A 20,453-nucleotide genomic window follows, 5' to 3' on the forward strand; every position below is an offset into this window, starting at 1 on the left:
CCTGCAAGTGATTTTATGACTTTTAAGATTTGTAGTTCAGATCCGTATTATTCATATTTTTTAAGGTCTTAGGTTGTGTCCATTTTTGGAGGAACATAAGGAAGATATACTCTGTGGTCCAGTATGGTTGGCTACTGGACTTGATCTGTCAGGACACGCTGGAATGTTGACACTAACAAGTCCAAAGCTTGTCAAAGGTAAAACACTTTACTGTGCTGTTCACATGAAGCATGCATGTCTGAATTGCGTCTTGTACTTTTGCTGTCAGACTTTGGTTTGAAGTCATCTTCATGTTGATAAATTTTGCTACATGTAACACAATAGTGACTATTGATGTTAAAATAACAGTTAATGTGGTTGAGCTCTGCTTGTGTACGCTGTATGTCTGAAAGATGTTACACCTTGCCCTTGTGACTTACATGTATTCTTCCGCCTCTTTCTTTTTTTTTCTTCATTTCCAGGCATGGCCGGTGGCAAGTACCGTTCATTTTTAATTCATGTTAAAGCAGTGAATGACAGAGGAACAGAAGAAATCTGCAATGGTGGCATTAGGCCAGTTGTTAGAATACCGTCTCTAAAACCACAGACAAACAAGGGCCATTCCCTTGCTTCGTTATTGGCAAAAGTTGCAGCAGGCAAGGTACTGAATAGCCAAGAAAGACACTTGTGTTAAAGTTGTAGAATTGGTATGGTTTAGATCACTAGAGAAAAAAACCCAGCTCTTCAGAGAACTACGATCCATGACAAATAACTTTTTTAAAAGAGTTTATGTTGCATTAACGCTTTCAAGAATCAGAGTTGCAGAGTTGTTTCTTGAAAGTTATTTCTTCTGTGAAAGTTTAGTTCCTATTGTGAGCGTTTGAATCTGAAACTTCTGTTTTTGTGAGTGATTTTTAGTAGCTGATCAACCTTGTCCTTTTATGAGATTTGTATGTGTGTTTTTACTCTTGATTGTTGTGGTTGGAAGATTGGATGATGTGATGTACCTCTTATTAGAATGGTTAGAACATGATAAACTACAAACAATGCTAAATTGATGCTCTGCATATAAGTAGTCCACTTTAGTATAGCATATCGAAGTACTTTTTTTAGCTTAAAAAATCTTGACTTGTCCCAGTGCTGTTGCTAACAAGCTGTAAATATTTCAGTGCTTATAGTGAGAGATTTTGTTTAGCTGTATGCACTTTGTTCTGAACAGAGTAAATAGATGCAACAATGAAAAACAGTGCAATTTCTGAAATCCTTTAATTCCCCTCTCCTCCTCTCTAAACATCAGGAAAAACCGTCTAGCAAAATTGAAGCTGGTAACTCGTCAAGAAAATCAGATAACCTTAGAGGTTGTGACTTACTTCAAGAAGTCTCTGTAACAATTCGAAGATTTAAAAAAACTTCAATTTCAAAGGAAAGGTTAGTGGATGTTTTGTATGTATAAGGAGTATTGGTTTCAGTTAGAGCCTTCATGAAGTACTTCCTTGAAATATCGCAGCACAAATTGCTGTTTGAAGTTGTCACTTCATAAATACGTTTTATCTCAGAAGTCCAGTAAGTCATTTATTTTGAGGGCGCTTTGCTGTGTAAGTAGAAGAACATATATAATCCTTAATGCATGTAGCTGTGTTCTGAGTGATTTCTTGACCTACTTGTAAAGAGAAAAGTAAATAGTAGCAATTTTTCTTGATAATTTAGATAAAATACTTAGTCAGACGTTTAAAGAGGTATTTTTTCCTTTTTATTTCTACATGTTTTCTTGTTTCTTTTAGCACAAAATATGTGTCAAAAAGTACAGAATCAAATTCGGTTATTATTATTATTCAAATGGAAGATAAAGTCTCTGTGTATTGGTACTACAAATGTAATGCTGTATAAATGATACATTATTTAATCTGTATTGCCAACTGCCTCGCCACAATGGTGGCACTAATTGTAAGGGGCTGTAATGTAATCAAAGGGGCTGCAAGGACAGGAAATAAAAATAACTTCATTTTCTGTAAGTGATTTAGAGAAGTGTCTCATTAGGATATAACATAGATGATATTTTTGGACGCAGTTGATGAGTGTTTATTGGGAAAGATGGTCAATGAAAATGCAAGAAAAGAAATCAACTCTTAAGTTGGGATGGAGAATCTGTTTCAAAACTTAGTCATTTGATAACAGCAGCTGCAGAACACTTGAGTATTTGGAGGAACATCCTTGGAGGAGCAACAAAAGTTAAGAAGTCTTCCACAGCGGTGCTTGTTATAAAGAAAGAGTACAGCCTTCACTGAGATTTGTTGAAAAGAAGATTTAAGGGGCACCTGAGAAAACTTAAATCCCTTCAGCCAGCAGTTAAAACTGCTGAAGAGCATGATAGCGAAAGCATGAGGCCAGTACGCGCTGCTTATGAAGAAAGATTGACAGCTATTCCCTTATCTTCTGTCTTAAACAAAAAGATAAAGTACTTGAAATAAAAAGGTATTGTTCAAAATATATGATATCCCATCCTGAAGAAAATAACAGAAGGACTCAGACAGGATGTGTGTTTACATTAAAATAAGCAAAAACAAAATGTATTTGAAGAATGAGGAGCAAAAGTAAGTAATAGCATAGTGTATATAGTATGCTATAGTAAAAATTTTACTTTAAGCATCAGGAGCAGAATCTGGTCACTTGGATTGTAGGTTCAGTTGATGATCAGATATAGATAAAGCATTCAGAACAAAGAATGAATTGTCTGCATCAGTGCTTGTGGTGGAGGATACAAAGAAATCTAAAGCATGTGAATTTCTAGCATGGATGATGTTTTAGAAGACCTATCTAAAATGTAATTAATTGTAATAGGCTACAGATCTAACAAGGCGAACATTGCTTAGGACTGGTTTGTGTTCATCCTGGAGGACTCCTAAAATTCTTTGGTGAAGGAGATGAATTTCTAGTGGAAGTGAAATTTCATATTGTGAAATGCTTCAGAACATAAGGACAGGCATATTGTAATAAGAATGGCTCTGAAAATGGTTCAAAGTGACCATGGACTTGTAAGCCTGTTGATATTAGTAATCTTCCAGCACAACATTGTTTTTCATTTTCCAGAAAATTTCTGGTGATGGCTTTCTGATGATGGCTTTTGTCAGAACTATGAAGTAAGGGGGATCCTGAATAAATTAGCAACAGGTTCTTTAATGTACTGGAATTAGTAGATATGTGCAAGTAGTTGTGAAAGAATGTTGTAGTCAATCAAGTTTGCTTAGGTTTACAACTTATTAAATGAGTTAATACAGGGGGAAAAAATAAATCTACAATAATTAATAATTCAATCTACAATAATTGAGCCAATAGAAATATTGGGAATCAGAGTCACCAAGGTTGGAAAAAATGTCCAAAATCATCTAGTCCAACCGTTCCCCAATATTTCCTACTAAACTATGTCCCTTATCATCTAAACGTCTAGGGAAGATGTCATGTATGTATGTACTGCTTTAACTGTTATCAAGGCAGCTTTTTTTTTTCCTTAAGACAGGTTACAAAACTAGAAGGAGAACAGGGGAGTGACCATACTGAATAATTGTTGTTTTTTTTTTTAATCTCCTCCATTCCCCAGAGTTCAGCGGTGTGCCATGTTACAGTTCTCAGAGTTCCATGAGAAGCTGCTCACTACTCTTTGCAAAAAGACAGATGATGATTTGACCACCGAACATGCTCAGAGTCTTGTGCTAGACACGCTTTGTTGGCTAGCAGGAGTATATTCAAATGGACCTGGCAGGTAAGAGAGAATTTGTGTCTAAACTAGTGTAGATGTTTGTCAATATCTTCTCTATTAGAACAGTTTTATGTGATTATGTAAGGCATGCACCTTGTTTTTGCAGCTCAAAGGAAGGAAGCGACAGCTTGCTTTCCAAAACACGCAGATGTGTATCTGATATAATCCGTGTTTGTTTCTTTGAAGCTGGACGGAGCATAGCTCACAAGTGTGCGCGGTTTCTTGCACTGTGCATCAGGTGAGTGCAGTGTTATTTTAGGTGGATATGCTTTTTGTAAATGTGTATTTGGGTGTTCTGCATGCAATCTGAATTGTGTTGATAGGGTTTGGTTGTTGTTTAAATATATGAACAAGTTGATCTAGAAGATGTTCTGTTGAGGAAAAATATGTTAGGAAATGGCTGTGAAGGACATCCAGTTTTCTACTTCATCTTCTGGAGGAGATCTCATGTTTCCTTTTTACTTTGTTAAACCTTAAAGTGTCTGGCTGTGTGTTTCTTTGTAGCAATGGCAGGTGTGACCCAAGTCAGCAGGGTTTTGGATCAGTTCTCCTAAAAGCTTTACTTGACAATATGCCTCTTCTACCTGCTGCTGCAACAGGTGGTATGTATACAATGTTTATTGTCATGCAAAAACAGTACCTTTGTTTGTCATGTTTTGTTAGACTGTCTTCTAGAATAGGAATTCTGTAATTGTTAGTACTGATTGCTTCATGGTGTGGTCTGGTCCAGTGGTGGACAGTAGAAGTTTAATAAATTACCTTCCTTATAATGCTGAGGCAATAAAGTTTTAGGAGACCTCATATAAGTTTTGCATGACTTTTTGAAAATGTTCAGCAATCACAGGTTCTTTTGCCGTTAAGTGACAGTCAGTATTGTCTCTTATTTTTGAAAATTAGTTAATTTATTCATTCTAAGGAGTCTGGCAATCTAAGCAGTGTTCAGTTAGAACAGCTCACTTCTGTTACTTTTGAACCAAAAGGAAATTTTGAACTAAATTAAATTCTGCAATACAGATGAGAATGAGTGTTGGTCTCTTAGCACCTTATTGCCTGATAGAATAGGAAGATGACGTCAAGCACTACACTCATATTTGGGTTAGTGAGGCCTGTTTTGTGTTTTTCACAGTATGATGCTTAATTGCTTCTTGCTTGGCATCACCAAGGGACTTTGAAGGAAAATTACTTTTCAGTCCAAAATGCTTGCTGTGTTAATGAAGTTAAAACATTTAACACACTGCTTTAGAGGATATTGTGAATGCACAGGGGAGGGAAGAGGAAAGGAGAAAGCTAAAAATTCTGTTTTCACACAGAAGCAGTGCACTGTGCTTCCAAAATTATCTGTAAGAAGTACCTGCAGCAAATACAGAAAAAAGAGGTAGCAGCCAAAACCAGGATAAAAGGAAAGAGCTGAATCTAGATTGAGAGTTGACGCAGCAGGAATTGGAACCTTTAATCTAGCAATTTGGAGTGACAAGAGCATTTTGGTTGTGTTTAGTAAAAACAGAGTGCAGAAGTAATGGAAGAAGTATGTTCAAAATTTTCTCTTTGGAGCTTTACTTTATTCCATTATAAAGTAGCCAGTAAGAGAATCATAGAATTACTCAGGTTGGAAGGGACCTCAAGGATCTTCAAGTCCAACCGCAGCCTAACCATAGTACCCTAACTCTAGCAATCCTCTGCTAAATGGTATCTCCAAGTACCACATCCAAAAGGCTCTTAAACACATCCAGGGACTGTGACTCAACCACCTCCCTGGGGAGCCTATTCCAATGTTTAACCACCCTTTCTGTAAAGAAGTATTTCCTTTTGTCTAACCTAAACTTACCCTGGCGCAACTTGAGGCCATTTCCCCTCGTCTTGTCACCTGTCACCAGTGAGAAGAGACCAACCCTGCTCTCACTGTAGGCACCTTTCACGTTCTGGAAGAGAGCAATAAGGTCTCTCCTCAGCTGCCTCTTCCCCCGACTAAACAGCCTATTCTTATAGGGCTGATTTTCCAAGCCCTTCACAAGCCTCGTTGCCCTTCTCTGGACCTGCTCCAGTACCTCCATGTCCTTTCTGTACTGAGGTGCCCAAAACTGAACACAGTACTTAAGGTGAGGCCTCACCAATGCCGAGTACAGGGGCAGGATGACTTCCCTAGTCCTGCTCACCACGCCATTCCTGATACAAGCCAGGATGCCATTGGCCTTCTTGGCCACCAGGGCACAGTGGTGGCTCATGTTCAGCCAGCTGTCTGTCAGAACACCAAGGTCTCTTTCCATCAGGCAGCTTTCTAGCCATGCCTCCCCAAGCATGTAGGGTTGCCTGGGGTTGTTGTGACCAAAATTTTTTTCATCTAGAATCCTCCATGCTGTGTGGGCTACGAGGGGGAAAAAAAAAAAAAGAAAAAAAAAAAAAAGTACAATATATATATATATATATTAAAAAAACAAAACAAAACAAAAAAAACTATTTGTGGAAGCATGATTACAGAATGATTCTATATTAATATTACTCCTCTTGCCCCCTACCTCTGCCCCTCAAAAAAAACACAAGAAAAACATCAGTGGGTGAGGGGAGAATAAGAGCACTTCCTGATTTGTGTTTAGTAATTCATTAGTTTGTTTGTTGGAGGGCCACAGAGGTAATCAAGGGGCTTGAGCACCTCTCTTATGAAAACCAACTGAAGGAGCTGGGCTTGTTCAGTCTGGAGAAGACTGAGAGGAGACCTCATTAAAGCTTTCGAATATTTGAAGGCAAATTACAAACAGGAGAGAAATCAATCTTTTGCCCGGGTAGATACTGATAGGCCAAGGGGGAGTAGTTTTAAACTAAAAGAAAGAAGATTTAGGTTAAATGTCAGGGGCAAGTTTTTAACTGAGAATGTGTTGAGGTGCTGGAGCAGGTTGCCTAGAGAGGTTGAGTGCCCCATCCCTGAGCTGTTCAAGGGCAGGTTGGTTGGGGCCCTGAGCAGCCTGATCTAGTACTTGACCTAGCAGTTGGCAACTGTCTGTGATATGAAGGTTGGAAATCAGTGATCCTTGAGGTTCCTTCCCACTTGAGCTGTTCTGTGTTGTCATGTTTTATCACTTCCATTGATTATATTCTTAATAGACCTTTTTAATGAAATATTCACATGACATTTCACTTGGAATTAATTTCATTTTGTATTTTTAATGCAGGATCGGTGTATTGGTATTTTGTATTGCTGAATTATGTAAAGGATGAAGATTTGGCAGGATGTAGTACAGCTTGTGCATCACTGTTAACTGCTGTGTCCCGACAGCTGCAGGATCGCCTGACACCTATGGAAGCATTACTACAAACAAGGTACTAAGAGCAGTAGTTGTTGTAAACGTAAAGACAAAAGTGCAAACTGTCTGATGTTCTGAAAATTGTTGGCTGTTTAAAATAAAATCCGTTTTGCAGTATTTGTGCAAGCACTAATATGATATAGCTCTGAGAAATTATTGCAAAGGTAAAGGTGAATTAAATTACTGTCCTGCAATTTACACTACGCTTCAGATCAGCAAGTGCGTAAATGATGTTTGAAGTTGTGCCATCCTTAAATAGTATTTAAGCTGTTTAGTGCAAGGATTAACAAAGCATCATCTCCTTTGAGTATGGGAAGGAATAAAAAATACTTACTAGTTTTTGTTTTGAGTAATGCTTCATAAAATTGTAGGCTGCCTGCAAGCTGACTGTATGTTTAAAGAATTGCTACAGCATGTCACATTTTAAGTGTAAACACTTGGAGTAATTCATTGGTAATGCACATTCTTATTCTAAATTACACAGCAGTATAGTTTATGGCTATAATTTTCCATCTTTTAGATGTTGAACCGATCATCTTTGTTAACTTTGGTTTTACCTGCTGTATCTAAAGGAGATCTCTGGTGGCTTTGCAGCATTTTCCAAAGCCGTATTATGATGATGGGAGCATGCTGCTGTTTTACAGCTTTTCCAATCTGCTTTTCTAATTTTGCTTAATAGTTTGGCCCAGTTCACATTTTTTTGCTCCTCTTGCCACTTGTTTTTGTTGAAGGTATTGGTACAAACACTACTGATTAATTTTTTTACTACGTTATTTTCCTTTCTCTTCACATATAAAAGCCTAACTGGCTTGGGTCCATCTTGTTGAGTGATTGTCTTAATTCCCTATGGTACTGCCAGAGAAAGAAGCAATGAGATTTGATTCTCCTAAGATATTTAAAGTACTGGCAGGTATTGATTGATATTCATAGTAGCGTTTCCCTTTTTCTTCTGACTTCAGCTGGAAGAACAAGCTGAATTGGAATTTATTTTGATATTTTTGAAAAGAGTACTTAATTTTTATTGACTTCAGATAAATGGCTAATTCATTGTGTGCAGACATGCATATTGCTCTAATTGTTTTAGGTTTACAGTTCTAGTTTTCATATCTGAGTATGATTATATCTCATATTTCCAAGGCAGTATTAAATCTCCAGAACTACATAGTAACAGTTCCTTAATTAGCAACATAAGCTGTTTGAATACATCTCTTAAGTGGTTTTAGTGAAAGAGTAGCAAATGGTAATTTTTGAGATATGTCAGTTGATTGAGGAGAGTGGTTTGAAATGTAACAAATTCTACATGTAATATTTGCCTTTTTTCTCTAAATAAATTGATATCAATTCTTATTGTTTGAATACTGCTATTTGTCTTACTGTGTTTGCAGATATGGATTATATAGTTCACCTTTTGATCCAGTTCTCTTTGATTTGGAAATAAGTGGCTCCTCTTGTAGAAATGTATACAACAGCAGCATTGGCGTTCAGTCCGATGAAATTGATTTGTCTGATGTTCTGTCAGGTACATATGTTTAACAGTAATCTTTTACAGAAAAGTTGGTAATTCCGTTTACTGTGCTGATTTTTTTTTAGATAAGTTGGGATTTTATACTTTCTGTATGTGTTGTAGTTGCACGCAATGAAGTTCAAGAGATTCTCTTGTTTCATGACATCTCCTACAATTCCTGCGGGCCGTAAGGAAAGGTGAAAGTCTCTTTTCTGCTCATGTAAAGGAGCAAAGAGAAAGCTAGATATTAAGCAGAGAGGCTGACACCATTCACTGTGTCAGAGTAATCAAGGAAATCATTTGTCACTTCAATTTAGCGGCTTGTCTGAGTTATCTGTCTATTATTCATCCAGACTTGCAGCGTTCTCCAATGCAGAGAAACATAAATGGATTGTTCAAAACTCAGGAAGCAGCCAGATGATTCCCTTTAATTAAATATTACAGATTTCATGAGATTTTGTTGTTGTTGTTTCAAAGACACTAAAAAATACCTTAAATATTCTTAATATTCTTGTTTCTATATCTCAGGTCATTTTGTAAGGGGAAATGTTTAGGCCTTGGAATGTCCTGAGAAGAATATATTTACCTCTCTGGAAATTGTTTTCATAGCAAACATATTTCATCAATTATAGTGACTATTTTCCTTTTCTTGGTTGCTTTTGTAGGCCATCTTTCCAATGCTCCCTCAATACTACACCATATAATGTTTAATATTTTGAATAAAAGCCTTGATTTTTATACATATTTAGTGTATGATCTTTATCAGTCTGCTATTTTCCTGTCTTTCTTTCCAGGTACATCAATGTATTTTTGAAGCTTTCTGATATGATAGAAATAATAAAACATCTGCATATGATTTTTCTGGAATTGAGGAAGTTAAATTTTGCATTATGCTTTTGCACATGATATTTTTGCACTTGATATTTTCACTTAAGATGGTGTGTTCAAATTTGGCAGCATTATCCATTTTAAAATATGCTCGCATCTGTACATATTGCAGATGTGATAGAGCTGTGGTGTTTGTTCCATAACATGAAGCTATAAAATAGTAAAATCATTAAATTCAGCTGTTCCTTTCAACTCTTTGGAACTTACAGTGTTGTCGTCAAGAGATGATTAGATGATGGAGCAAGTAATTATTTCTCTTTCAGGAAATGGGAAAATAAGTAGCTGTGCAGCTGCTGAAGGAAGTTTTACCTCCCTTACTGGGCTTTTGGAAGTTGAACCTCTGCACTTTACATGTGTTTCAACAAGTGATGGAACTAGAATAGAAAGGGACGATGCAAGTACGTTTACTGGTATATACAATTTTTCTTTTTTTCTACTTAGCATAATTCTGCAGTATGAGATCTTAAATTCGCTTAAATTCACTGCTTAGTGAGCAGCTGTTTCACAAATTGTTTGTCTGTGGTTTTTAAGTGGTTTTTTTTTTTTTTTAAATGACTACATCAGTTTATTCATAGACTTCAGCAAACTGGATTTCAAATTTTGTGTATATGAGTGTAACGTAAAATTTGCATGTGTGCCTTGCAGCTTAATGTGGCAAATGCATTGAAGGCTGTAGGAGGATCTTCTATAATGTAAATGTTGCATGTACACTGTGCACAGTCTATAACCATATGCTTTGCAATTCAACATCATGTTACTTTGTAAGAAGTCAATAAAAAAAGCTTACTTTGTTCTTACATTGCTCTTAGTAATTACTAAGGAGCTCAAGATGTTTATTATCATTTCTGTTCTACATACATGACTTTGTTTTTGTTTGCTTGTTTTTTCTTTGTTCCATGCCAGTGAGTACTTTTGGGGTTACCCCAGCAGTTGGTGGTCTCTCATCTGGAACGGTTGGGGAAGCCTCGACAGCACTGAGTTCAGCAGCCCAGGTAGCTTTGCAGTCTCTCTCTCATGCAATGGCCTCAGCCGAGCAACAGCTCCAGGTGCTGCAAGAGAAACAGCAGCAGCTTTTGAAGCTTCAGCAACAGGTTGGAGGCTATTTGGCTATTTTTTAATGCTGTCTCTAAACTTCAGAAGCTGAGGAAAATAATTGCAGAGCTAGTCACTTTTCCTTTTTTTTTTTTTTTTTTTTTTTTTTTTTTTTTTTTTTTTTTTTTTTTTTCCTTCTTTTTTCCGTAGTACATTTGAGGAAGGAACAGCTCGGGACCAAAGATTCCCTCTCATTAAGCAGAATACTGAGTTTCTTCCTGTTGTTTTGGTCTTCAGACTTGTTTTTTGTATATTTTGAGAGTGGGGAATTTATTATCAAAACTGAGTCTTAATACCTAGGAACATCAATCTATGAAATTAAGAAAGCCCACTGAAATGAAGAACACTGCTGCAGATGTGGGGAAGTACCAGTGATAAAGCCATTATCAGAATGCAGTTTGTGTTGACACTGTTGACTCTGCTCTGTTGTTCAGTTCTAGGTTTTTTCAATTATTTCTTTTGATTACTCAAATTAACTACTCATTTGCTCGTGTTCCTCAGCAAGGGAAGTCAAACTGAGTACAGTTTCATTTTTCATCTTATAGTAGATAGCTCTCATGCTTATGTGGAAGTTGTGAATTTCTTAAATCTAGCTAATAATTAAAGCTGAGCTGCTTGTTCAGTACTATGCCTGTGTTCACAAGCAGTAATCTCCTACATATGTTGTTTTAATTTTCCCCACAGAAAGCTAAGCTGGAAGCAAAATTACATCAGACAACAGCAGCAGCAGCAGCAGCAGCATCAGCAGTTGGTCCTGTTCACAACTCTGTGCCTTCTAATCCAGTAGCAGCCCCAGGGTTCTTCATTCATCCTTCAGATGTAATTCCACCCACACCAAAAACAACTCCTCTGTTCATGACTCCTCCTTTGACTCCACCCAATGAGGCAGTTTCTGCTGTTATCAGTGCAGAGCTTGCTCAGCTTTTCCCTGGCTCAGTCATTGATCCCCCAACAGTTAACCTTGCTGCACATAACAAAAATGCAAGCAAATCTAGAACGGTAATTATTTTTGTTTTCTTTTTGCAGAGATGAAATGATGTTAGTCATATCAGGATCTAATTTGTACTTGAGTGCAAGTAGGCACCTGTTGATTTGAATGAGATGTGAAAACTATCACTGAGTTTAGACTGTATGATGAAAAAGACTTTATGAACGCGAATTACAGTTACATACCTCAAATTACTTTTTTAATTTGGAGCTAGTTTAACAGTATAATGAGTTATTAGTAGTTAGAACCTTGTAGTTAATACATTTTGGTGCTGCATGCTCAAATATAAATGGAGGGGCAGGTATTTGGATGTCTTTAAATTGTAAAAGGTTTTCTTAGAGTTTCTCATGAAGTGTAGACTATTGCAAATGCGCACACTAATGATTTAGTTATAATTTTGTTTTCCCCTTTTTCAGAATCCACTTGGATCTGGTCTTGCTCTTGCAATATCTCATGCTTCACATTTTCTTCAACCTCCACCTCATCAGTCAATTATTATAGAGCGAATGCACTCAGGTAAAACCAAAGTTTTAATAATGATGTTCTAATAAGTGTTTTCTAACAGGTTAAATATTTTCTAAGGTCTTCAATCATTTACTTATGTTTTTCTAAAGGAAAGAAATTTGAATTTGCATTTCCATTTTTTCTGGAAGTTTAAGCCCCAACATTCAGTGATGTTTACCAAGTTGAAAAATCTTTGGGAGATGCACAGAGGGAATAATGTATATTGGGTCTTCATACTGAGCATCACTTATGAAGTAATGAGTATATTAGCATATATTAAGCATATATTAAGTTGAACCCCCAATTTTCTTTTAATGAGTACAAGCTAGGTTGAGAGATTTCAAGTCTGTGCTGTTATGTTGAACCTCAAATATACACCTTTTTGAACAATATAGAAACAAGATTTGTTGTTTGAGGAGTAACATCTCTTCACTGATTAGCGTGCACTGGTATTCTATCTAGGCAATCCTGTGCTTTTCCCATAGGAGCAAGAAGATTTGTGACCTTAGATTTTGGAAGGCCTATATTGCTGACAGATGTATTGATACCCACTTGTGGAGATTTGGCTTCTTTGTCAATTGACATCTGGACCTTAGGAGAAGAGGTAGATGGAAGGCGATTGGTAGTGGCTACTGATATTAGCACACACTCACTGATTTTACATGACTTGTTGCCGCCACCAGTTTGCAGATTTATGAAGGTAAGAGGAGATGTACTGCACACCGTCTCTTTTAAACTCTTGACCATCATTAGTATGTGGATTTCCCTTAAATCTTCTTCAGATCTAACTTCAGTTGACTGTATGCTGTTTTATGAACTCTTCACTTTGGATTTATTTAGCCTATTTTTATACAATTATACTACAGTACTGTTGTATTCTCTTTCAGATCACTGTTATTGGCCGATATGGTAGTACAAATGCCAGAGCAAAAATTCCGTTAGGATTTTATTATGGCCATACGTATATCTTGCCCTTTGAAAATGAGCTGAAATTAATGCATGATCCCCTCAGAGGAGAAGGTGAAGCTGCAAATCAACCAGAAATTGACCAACATTTAGCAATGATGGTTGCGTTGCAAGAGGATATACAATGCAGGTTAGAAAAAAATATGTTCATTTACTAGTTCCTTCAACTTCAAACACTGGGATAATCCTACTGTGTCCTTTTTCTTCCTGTGATTTTCTTCAGATAAAAGAAAACTCTACCTTTGCTTTAGTGTTGTTACAGCAAATATGTCTATAGTATTAACATAGAGTGTACTGTATTTATTTTTTTTAATATCTGTTGTAAGAGTGCATTCAGAATGGACCAGAAGTCTCCTTTTGGCAAGGTGATTGTCAGATGTATTGCTCCTTATTAATGTCTATTGAATTGTGCTGGAATGTTTCCTTCTAGGTACAATTTGGCCTGTCATCGGCTAGAAATCCTTCTGCAGAGTATTGATCTACCACCACTCAATAGTGCTAACAACGCCCAGTACTTTTTACGAAAGCCAGACAAGGCAGTAGAAGAAGATAGCAAAGTATTTTCTGCTTACCAGGACTGCATTCAACTACAGCTTCAACTCAATCTGGCTCACCATGCCGTTCAGAGGCTCAAAGTAGCTTTAGGTGCAAGCAGGAAAACACTGAAGGAACAATCGGATCCAAAAGAGTTGATTCAGATGTCATCAACAGAACAATTGCGCACTATCATTAGATATTTGCTGGATACTTTGCTTAGTTTACTTCATTCTTCCAATGGTTAGTACTTGGTTTTGTCATGTTTGTGGAAACAGTTTGCAAGTTTTTCTTTTTCTTGATCTGTATATTCATAGAATCATAGAATGGCCTGGGTTGAAGAGGACCACAGTGATCATCTAGTTTCAGCTCCCCTGCTTGAAATTATATTCTGATAGTTTTATTATGGGTTTAATATTGAGAAACATACAGCATACAGCTTGACCAATTGCACCAAGCTGACCTAACCACTTCCTGCTTCCCAAAAAGATGCAAGAGGATATATCAAGGTCCTTCCCCCTTCTCCCTGATCCTGGTTGCATTTTCCTTCGTTCAGATACCCCTCTGAGCCTCCTAGGGGCTGGTTCAATTTGTTTAAGTAACAGAAGACTGCCCAGGCTGAGATAAAAACATAAAAGCAGTATCTATACTTAGTAACTGATTTTTAGTACCCAGTAAGGATTTTTATTTCCTAAGCTTAACACTGAAAGAGTTATTGGAGAATCAAAATGAAAACAAAAAAATCCCAAACAAACCCAACAACAACAAAAAGCCACTAGTAAGTGTGGAACTTTGTTTTCTAAATAGAAAGGCCTGTCTGTCTTGCAGTTCTCTGTGCTGGTTTGTTCTTAATCATAATAAGAGTTAGATTTTGCTTCATGATTTGGTGTTCTCTACATGGCCTGGTCTTTAGGGTTTTCCTGCAAATTACATTTCCCTAGATACTCCCCTCTCTTTCTGCTCTCCCACGTCAATTAGACTCCTCATCATTAATTTAGAAACTTCTTAGGAACTTTTTCTTCCCATCATCAAGCCATCTTGGTTGTAATAGTATCATATGCTGCCCTTAAACACAGTTTTGCTTATTCTCTTTTCTTAAAAGGACATTCTGTTCCTGTGGTTCTACAAAGTACTTTTCATGCTCAAGCTTGTGAAGAATTGTTTAAACACCTGTGTATCAGTGGGACTCCAAAAATCCGATTGCATACTGGTCTTCTGCTTGTTCAGCTGTGTGGAGGAGAAAGGTGGTGGGGTCAGTTTCTCTCAAATGTGCTGCAGGAATTATACAATTCAGAGCAACTTCTTATATTCCCACAAGACAGGTAAGGTCTAAGTCTATATTAATGTATAATCTGTGGATCACATCTAAGTAATTCCACGGTTCGTAATTAAACATATCACTTGACAGAGATGTGACCAAATAATGCATATCTGTCTGTCCCACTGGTACAAAAAATAGTTCTAAAAGCACTGCAAATGATGCATGTCGATCTGTAGAGTTTTTTTTGCATATGTTTCATACTTATACCACAATAAGCTGCTGTTTTTCCTTACTTAGAAGTGATTAGGAAGATATTTCTGTCAGTGTTCTTTACATATCTGGATTGATTTCCAGTGTTCTAAATTGCCTTTTGCTTTATCAGGCTTTAATACACCTTCATCACAGGACTGCTCTTCTAATGCATTTGGCATTATGAACGAGACTGGAAAGCACGGTTTGCATTTAACGCAGCAGTCTTCTCTAAAATAAGAGCAATCAAGTGTAAAGCTGAATAACAAATGTTAAATGTCTTAGTTCTCATGTTATTTTAATCTAACTTATTTGCTCTTCTGTGGCTTTCTGCCTTCTTTAGTCATTTAGATTATCATACTTCTTATAAATGAATTAATACAAGGGTATAACAATACGTGGATTTAATTATCTGTTCCTACTATTCAGTATATCATATGGGATAAGAAATTAAACAGATAAAGTCTTCTTTCAGAAGATGTACAGAGCGGGATGCTCTGTATGTAACTGCTGACCTCCTGAGGGTGAAAGAGAAAATGTGTAATCTAAAATACTGCATTATCCTTTTTGACAGCAGATCTTGAAATCTAGTCCACTTGCTGGGCCAGTGTTGCTTTCTCTAGCAATCTGCTTGTATCTCAGTTGAAAGCTTAGGGGACTGGTGATCTAGAAGGGGTGTTTCGTAATATTACAACATTACATTACATTTCGTAATATTTGAAAAGGAAATAAAGTCTTAAATATTTAATTTTATTTTTAGGGTCTTCATGTTACTTTCTTGCATTGGACAAAGATCGCTTAGCAACAGTGGTGTTTTAGAAAGTTTGCTTAATCTCCTGGATAACCTTCTGTCACCACTGCAACCTCATTTACCTGTGCACAGAAGAACTGAAGGTAGCCCTCTAATTTGGGAAACTATATTTTCATATTCACTGTATGCTAGAAAATTGAAAGATTAGCTCATAGTTATTGGTGTATTAAAAGAAGTTGCTTTTGTTTATTATATTTCTGAAACACAAATGTCTTTTAAAATGCGCTAAAAATTCTTGTTCTTTAGGTTCTAAGAGGTGTTTTTCCCCAGTAAACTTGAACAAAATCTATTTTCAGCTAAGAAGCCCTTTAAAATTTTAGCTAAAAGTGGAAGGAATACCCAAGGTGTACATAGCTCTAATTACTCCAGTGAATTACTTTGGATTTTAGCCTTTTGGAAAGAGGTGTGTGGTTTTGCTCATAAGATCCTTTTTAAGTTTCAACTGTTAAAAGTGGCCACAACATGGCCACGAAGACAACTTTGCTAGATGTGTCCTTTTAGTTTCTGGAAGCTGCATTGGGGTTTTTGTTTTGTTTTGTAACCACAAGGATTTTACATTTTCTTGACCCTAAAAATTACTGAAATTTTATTCTCTAAAATTGATTTTTGAGTATTTTCTTTACTACTCTAAGCCTGAAGAAAATGCTTGGTTTTAAAGACACCAAAGTCTAGGCTACTTCATAGATTTTGTACATGTAGCAGAGCATTGCAGATGATTTGCTGCTTAAAATTCTTGACCTTGTAAAGTTGGTAAACACCAGCTGAGACTCTTTTTCCTTGTCTCCTGTCATAAACAAGCCTCAAGCTGGTGTCAGGCTGTCCTATTTATTGCTTCTTCTTGGTCTGCCATGTACTTTCTCTATTTTGGCCATATCCTGCTGTAGTCTCTAACTAGTCTGAGGGAAACCCAACCTTACATCTCCTCTACCTCTGTTTGCACTCTCCCCACAGCTGCCAATTCCTTTCATAGCTCTTGCCTTACTAGTTGTCCTCACGGAGGACTTTAGGAAGCAGAAGTAACTGATACTTCAGAGCTTTATTTGCTGGTCTTCCAGCTTACTTCCTCCTGGACAGTACAGGTAAGTACTAGGGCACTATTATGTGTGATGGAAGCCTCAGGTATGGAAGAAGAAATTGCTGTTTGAGAACTATCACGCATAACTAAGAGTGAAAGGGGTAAAAACTTAGTGGGGAAAGAGTCAGAAAACAACAGAAAATTGAAAGCAAGATGTAAACATTGTGGATTTGTGAAATTTCAGGCAGAGGAGGAAAACAAATAAACGAAAGACACTTGGAGGGAGGGAGAAAAGCTGAAAATTCTGATTTTTTTTTTTTTTTAAAGAGAGAAGATAAAGAAATATGTTCGTACAAACAGAAATGTGAAAAATCATATACTTCACTCTCCAGCAGGTTCCTTTCTTTTTGTTTTGCAAATCAAAACAGTCACCAATGCTACTCATTTCTATCCTTGCAGTTTAGTCTACAGTTCCTGCAGAGGAGGTGGAGAGGACTCCTGTTCCTCTGCCTATTTGAAGTGGGCTGATTTCAGCCAGCATGGGAGAGGAGACTAGGGTGAATATCCAGGGCCTCCACCCGATTGCTTTGGCTACCAGCAACAAGATGTGATTTTGGGCATGGTATTTTTAAGACTTAGTGTTCTTGTGTTTTTAAGACTTAGTGTTCTTGTTTGAGCTGAAATGAACAATGGTTTCAGTTGACTACAGCTTAATTCAGGATTAGTGCTTGAAAAGTGTAGCATGGCTAAATACAGCTCAACATTGTGCACAGATATGAAAATGTGGATGTAACCTCTAGTATTGCTAAGTTTGTGCTATTTATATTATATAAAAGGGTGCAGTTTGCATAATGACAGTGATCCAGTGGTCATTAATTGCAAAGGTTCCTGATTTTTATTGTGTACTTAGGAGTCCATTTTAGAACTGTTCATTTAGATTCATTTACTTATACAAAGATTTTCTTGTGTGGTTTGTAAGATACATTTTATCTCTGCCTGTATTGCATTTAGAGTGAGACTGAAATAGGTGATAGCAAGCCATCAGTGTCACCAGCATGGTTCATCTAGTCTGAATTCAGTCTTGGCTTTTCTGATCATGGTTTGAATGGCTATGTGAAAATATATTTTAAAGGAGTGAAAATGAAGCTGTGTTATAATGGCCTTGTAAGAGCCCTTGGTGACAGAGGAATTTCACACTTTGGAATTAGACATCTGACTTATGTGCTTTAATGCAAGCAGCTGTCACTCTGTGTTTGGTATTTAGAAACTTCAGCATAGAATTTATTATTTTTTTTTAATCCTGCTTAATTTTTACCGTAAACAGTAGAGATGAAGCTTTTTCACTTCTGACTTTATCAGCTTAAGAGAAATGGGATGTTTGCTTTTGTGCCTGACTTCTACGCCAAATATTTGATTTCTTCTCATGTTTATAAGTGCTTAGGTTATTGCCACTGGGGAGGAAAAAAAGGAAAAAGAGAAACAAAAGACATACTTGTAAACTAGTGAAATGTGTGCCATATAGTTCCTATTACAATTTTTTTATTATTATTATCTTGTTATGGTTTCCAAGCTATTAAGGCACTCAAATCTTTCTTTTTAAGGAGTGTTAGATATTCCCATGATCAGTTGGGTTGTAATGCTGGTATCCAGACTACTGGATTATGTAGCTACTGTTGAAGATGAAGCAGCCACAGCCAAGAAACCTCTGAATGGAAAAGAGAGGGAACGTTTTTTGACAGGTGTGCAATACTAATTTAATTACATAACAAAGCTTGTTTCTGTGGGTATTTGTTTTGGAGTTGCTCATATACTTAAAATACATCTTTGATTCATTTGAAAAATGAGATTTTTAAATGAATTGTTGATCGCTTTATTTGTACTGTTGTCTGCTTCTTTGCTTCCTTTTTTTTTTTTTATTTTTAGAAATGAGATTTTTTGTAAGTGGTATTTGTAACCTTGATTTTATTTTGTAAAATGTCTGTATATTATTCTGCAACTCCTAGACTGGTCAATTGAGAGTCTGCCATGTTGAGACAAAATGCTTGCATTGTGAAAAAATACAGTAGTGTGGCTTCATGCCTGTTTTGTTATTTGTTGTAGTATATGTATTTGGTACATTTAAATTCATTTTTTAGTACTACTTTATTTTTAAGTATAAAAATAGCTGTTTTCTTTGACCAGCTTTTCTGAAAATGAAAAATGGAAAGCTTTTTTTTTTTTTTTTTTTTACCACTGCTCTTCAGTTATTTCTATTTAGTTAGAACAATCATTCTTACCTCCTTATATTTTAAAAATAATAAGAACGAGCATTTGAAAATTGTGCAGAAATATTACCATCAGCACAAAAAAATATTACCTTTCACAAAAAGAATTGCATTTTGCTCATTTATTTAATATTTCGAGTTGCTAACCCTTGCCCGTATAGATGTTTTTCTTTGGAGTTAAATGAAGCTTAATGTGACTAATGTCTTTTTTTCTCTGTTTCCATTAGGAAACCAATGGAGTTTTATAAATAATAGCCTTCATACCCAGAGTTTGAGCAGATCTGCTAAAGGCAACAGTAGCCTAGATAGACTGTATTCACGAAAGATCAGAAAACAGCTTGTTCATCATAAACAGGTGACTTCTGACACGGTAGTGGCTATTTTCACAGAAGATACTGTATAACATATTTCATTTCTTGAGCAAACAGCTTTGGCCTTGGGACTCATTCAGCTGTGCTTTCGTGTAGTCTAATTCTGTAGCTGAAGGCTGCCTGTTTTCTTTGATGTTTGTCTCAAAGTGCGGGGCATGGCATCTGTTGGAAGAACAAATGTTGGAATGTACTGTTGGGCTCTTTTACCCACATAGGGTAATAAGTGAAATTTACAGAGAAGTGTAAATCTGAGTACATCAGGGAGCAAGCTCCCAAGCTGTTAAATAACAGTACGTCATTCTTAAGATATGAAATTTTCATTTCTGAATACAACCATGTGGTTTTTATTACTCTGAGCATGGTTGTCTTGAGCTTTAAAAAATACTGTTTTGTTGTTGTTAGTTTTTTTTCTTAAACTTTGTGTGGAGACTGGTGGCCCCTGAAGGTGTCTAAGTTATAGCTGTTAATACAACTGTATTTTAAAAATCTCAGGTTACAGGTTGAACTGAAGCTTGATATCTTATGAAAATATGGATCCTTTTAACATCTTATTGCTTAAATTTTCATTTTTTTCCTATTAACATTTTCTTTTAGCAACTTAACTTATTAAAAGCAAAGCAGAAGGCTTTGGTGGAACAGATGGAAAAAGAGAAAATACAAAGCAACAAAGGATCATCATACAAACTTTTAGTAGAACAGGCAAAACTAAAGCAGGCTACTTCCAAGGTATGAAGCTCTGAAATTGTAATTGACTTCTTGTTCTATGCATGAAAAGAGCTATTCCTGCAAAGTAGTGTTTGTCCAATGTTAAACAAACTCTAATGTTTTTCATCATGCCTGCTATCAAGGATTCTTTGATGCTAGTACAGCAGCCATCTGGAAATTTCTTACACTGGGAAAATTGGTTTACCCTTCCACGTTTTGACTGGTAATCCTGTAGCTTTGGGAACACTAGTCATATCACTGAACGGTGGGTA

The 20,453-nt window shown here is 36.5% G+C and overlaps 1 protein-coding gene across 9 annotated transcripts in view; it reads left to right on the plus strand.

Annotated features, from left to right (window-relative positions):
• BIRC6 (baculoviral IAP repeat containing 6) overlaps nucleotides 1-20,453 on the plus strand; it is a 181,760-nt gene that overhangs the window by 41,508 nt on the left and 119,799 nt on the right. For 4 of the 9 annotated variants that reach the window (XR_008206958.1, XR_008206963.1, XM_052683945.1 and 1 more), the window contains exons 15-34: nucleotides 66-197; nucleotides 462-640; nucleotides 1,277-1,407; nucleotides 3,575-3,736; nucleotides 3,840-3,971; nucleotides 4,238-4,335; nucleotides 6,898-7,045; nucleotides 8,415-8,548; nucleotides 9,685-9,831; nucleotides 10,325-10,512; nucleotides 11,198-11,512; nucleotides 11,918-12,017; nucleotides 12,491-12,705; nucleotides 12,893-13,101; nucleotides 13,402-13,748; nucleotides 14,608-14,827; nucleotides 15,776-15,909; nucleotides 18,443-18,580; nucleotides 19,333-19,475; nucleotides 20,071-20,202. Coding sequence is in view for 7 of the 9 variants with exons in the window: in XM_052683945.1 (XP_052539905.1) it covers nucleotides 66-197; nucleotides 462-640; nucleotides 1,277-1,407; nucleotides 3,575-3,736; nucleotides 3,840-3,971; nucleotides 4,238-4,335; nucleotides 6,898-7,045; nucleotides 8,415-8,548; nucleotides 9,685-9,831; nucleotides 10,325-10,512; nucleotides 11,198-11,512; nucleotides 11,918-12,017; nucleotides 12,491-12,705; nucleotides 12,893-13,101; nucleotides 13,402-13,748; nucleotides 14,608-14,827; nucleotides 15,776-15,909; nucleotides 18,443-18,580; nucleotides 19,333-19,475; nucleotides 20,071-20,202 (3,404 nt within the window). In the remaining 2 variants the exon portion in view is untranslated. The remainder of the gene's footprint in view (nucleotides 1-65; nucleotides 198-461; nucleotides 641-1,276; nucleotides 1,408-3,574; nucleotides 3,737-3,839; nucleotides 3,972-4,237; nucleotides 4,336-6,897; nucleotides 7,046-8,414; nucleotides 8,549-9,684; nucleotides 9,832-10,324; nucleotides 10,513-11,197; nucleotides 11,513-11,917; nucleotides 12,018-12,490; nucleotides 12,706-12,892; nucleotides 13,102-13,401; nucleotides 13,749-14,607; nucleotides 14,828-15,775; nucleotides 15,910-18,442; nucleotides 18,581-19,332; nucleotides 19,476-20,070; nucleotides 20,203-20,453) is intronic. The other 5 variants (XM_052683967.1, XM_052683982.1, XM_052683959.1 and 2 more) reach the window with 5 other exon arrangements.

This window comes from Tympanuchus pallidicinctus, unplaced genomic scaffold (genome assembly GCF_026119805.1).
Source record: "Tympanuchus pallidicinctus isolate F22 unplaced genomic scaffold, pur_lepc_1.0 scaffold1, whole genome shotgun sequence".
Lineage (NCBI taxonomy): Eukaryota > Metazoa > Chordata > Aves > Galliformes > Phasianidae > Tympanuchus > Tympanuchus pallidicinctus.